At 30.8% G+C, this 2741-nt stretch overlaps 1 protein-coding gene across 1 annotated transcript; it reads right to left on the bottom strand.

Annotated features, from left to right (window-relative positions):
• Nucleotides 801-2482, bottom strand: LOC109841881. The gene is made up of 2 exons (XM_020410810.1): nt 2455-2482; nt 801-1192 (listed from the first exon to the last, which is right to left on the bottom strand). Exons 1-2 carry the CDS (start codon nt 2480-2482, stop codon nt 801-803), a joined length of 420 nt encoding a protein of 139 aa, XP_020266399.1.

Raw genomic sequence — 2741 nt, 5'->3', positions numbered from 1 at the left:
TCAGCATAAGATGAATAGCTAATACCAACCAAATTTGGATTCTAAAAAGACTAAACTTATCATTTTTAAAAGAATAAGAATAATCAAATTTGTCTAATACAGGAATAGAAATCAAATTTCGTCTAAATGAAGGTACTACATAAGTCTCTATCAAATTTAAATAACACTCGAACTTTAACAATAACCTAAATGTGCCAATTGTCTTAACTTAAACCTTCTTGCCATCGCCCACATAGATGTATTTCTTACCATCACTTGGCTTTCAGAAGCTCAGGCAGCCCTACATAGACACACTGATGTTAGTTGTGGCAGCAGAATTTAATCGCCATGTATGTCTAGGTACAGAAGATAAATTAACCTCAAACTAAATAAAATTAAAAATTATACTTTTCTTTGCATGCCATGCCTGATAGTTGGTACAATTTTTTCTTATGTCCCACAACCCCATAGAAGAAATAATTATCTTCATTTTTTACCTTGTGTTGTTTCTTTTATGTTTGAGCTTCTACATCTTTCTTATTTTTCGTTCTTTTCTTCCATTTGTCCTTGGAAGTACTAGCCAAATGAGCACTTTCTGTCTTCTCTTACTTCAACATTTTCTCTTCTTGAACACAATGTGAGATGAGCTTATTAAGAGACCGAGTCTTCTTTTGGCGATTGTAGCTCGCTTTAAATTGACTAAATTGTGTGGGAAGAGATATAAGAACTAAATGCACAAGCAAGTCCTCTGAGAATTCAAGCTTAAGTGCTTTCAGCTTTGAAGTAATATGAGACATCTCCATGATGTACTCCATAATGTTTTATTTCCCTTTGTATCTCATTAAGATAAGATTTTCCAAAAGTGTACTAATTTTAGCCTTTTCATTCTTATCAAACATTTTCTCAATGTCCTCAAGAAACTCTTTGGCAGTAGTTATCTTCTCAGACATAGTGCCCCTGAATGCTTCTGGAATGACCCTTTTCATGATCATCATACACATGCGATTTAGTCTCTCCCACTTCTCCATATTTTTTTTCTCATCAGTGGAACTTTTGTCCATATGAGGTGCAGGAGAAGGAAACCTTAACACAATATCAAGATCACTGGCTCTGAGAACTATCATAACGTTCTCTTGCCATGACTTAAAGTTAACATCATTTAGCATAGGAATGGAATTAATGTTGATAGTGATGTTTGCAGCAGAACTAACAGCTGAATCAGAGAACAATATAAGAAAATGAATAAGCTCACATAAGAAACCAAATCAAAATTTGTGAATTTAAAATTGGCAATATCCATCTCAAGATACCTAACACAATATTAATATTTAGTCTTTGGACAGAAATATTAATTTGTGAGTGGTACTCTTAGTGTAGTGATCAAACATTGACAGTAAGACATGTCAAACAATAAACCTTTCTTTGGACCGATTTATTATTCACATATAAAACCGAATAATTGTCCATATTTATCACCACATGTATGCATATGATTTATTCAAATATTAACTTTCCTTTGGCTGATTAATATTTGCATGAATCATACACACATTACCATGTTGATGTTTAAAATAAATTGATCTATACAAGAGATGCTACTTTGGTAACATGTTGTTTCAATCAATTCTTTTCAATACATCATATATCTTAATAAACTTTAATGCCAATATTTTGAATCCAATAAAATAAATAAAAACTAAATTCCAAAAAAAAATATAGATATTTTTAAAGTTTGGATGACATTATATATGCAATTGAGCCATTATATAAAAAAATAAAATAATAATAATAACAATCCAAAGTCAAAAAGTGAGCCCAACATTACAGGTGGGCCTAATGCAATTAATTAAAAAGAAATCAAATAACAAAAGCCCAATGCCATAGTGGGCCTGTGTGCTTCACTGCTGGTCTGCATGATGCCCTTTTTACTTTTCTTAATGGGCTTGTTATCTGCGGCCCAATGTAATTTTTTTTTTCAAAAACTGTAGCGGTTTGCATCGGAAAACACTAGATTGTTTTCCAGTGGTACTGTAATGACAATGACTAAAAAACTGTAGAGGAAATTTTTTTCACCGACACTGTAGTGGACTATAGCAAATAAAATAATTATTAATTTTTTAAAAAAATCATGCATTTCATAACATGATGAACAAACCCTAGTTTTCAATCAAACATGAATTCTTCTAAATCGGATTCATAAAATTTAAAATATATAACTATTTTGAATCCAAAATCATGAAGAATATATAAGAGGAAGAACTGTCAAATTTTATTCTCAAATTAAACAATTCAAAAGGAAAGATTGTCAGATTTGAGAACATGCAAGAGAATCACATCACAAATTAAAATTGATTGTCAATAGATTAACATGAACAAAGCTCTGATACCAATTATTAGATAAAAAAACTTTTGCTTTAATAATTAAAACCCTAATCAATCACAAGATTGTTCATATCAAACTATTGACATAATTACGAAGATGCAGAACCATAGCTGAATCCATCGAGTAGGATATGATTCTTGAGTTCTGAGATGTAGATCTTCTAAATCTTGTATGTATATATACTCATTACAGAAAGTCTAATCATTCTGAAGATGGAAAATCAAAAAGAGATTATACGTAGAGATTTGGAGAGCCACAACCATAGTTATAACGGAATTCGGTTATTCATAATTATCAATTTTGTCCATCATAGAATTAACAATTATATTTTAATCTCTACACATAACAGGCACATACTTTGATTATGCATTAAAATCTC

This window comes from Asparagus officinalis, chromosome 5 (genome assembly GCF_001876935.1).
Source record: "Asparagus officinalis chromosome 5, Aspof.V1, whole genome shotgun sequence".
Classification (NCBI taxonomy): domain Eukaryota; kingdom Viridiplantae; phylum Streptophyta; class Magnoliopsida; order Asparagales; family Asparagaceae; genus Asparagus; species Asparagus officinalis.
The sequence above is the reverse complement of the archived record's forward strand: the minus strand, read 5'-3'. Positions and strand labels throughout refer to the sequence as shown.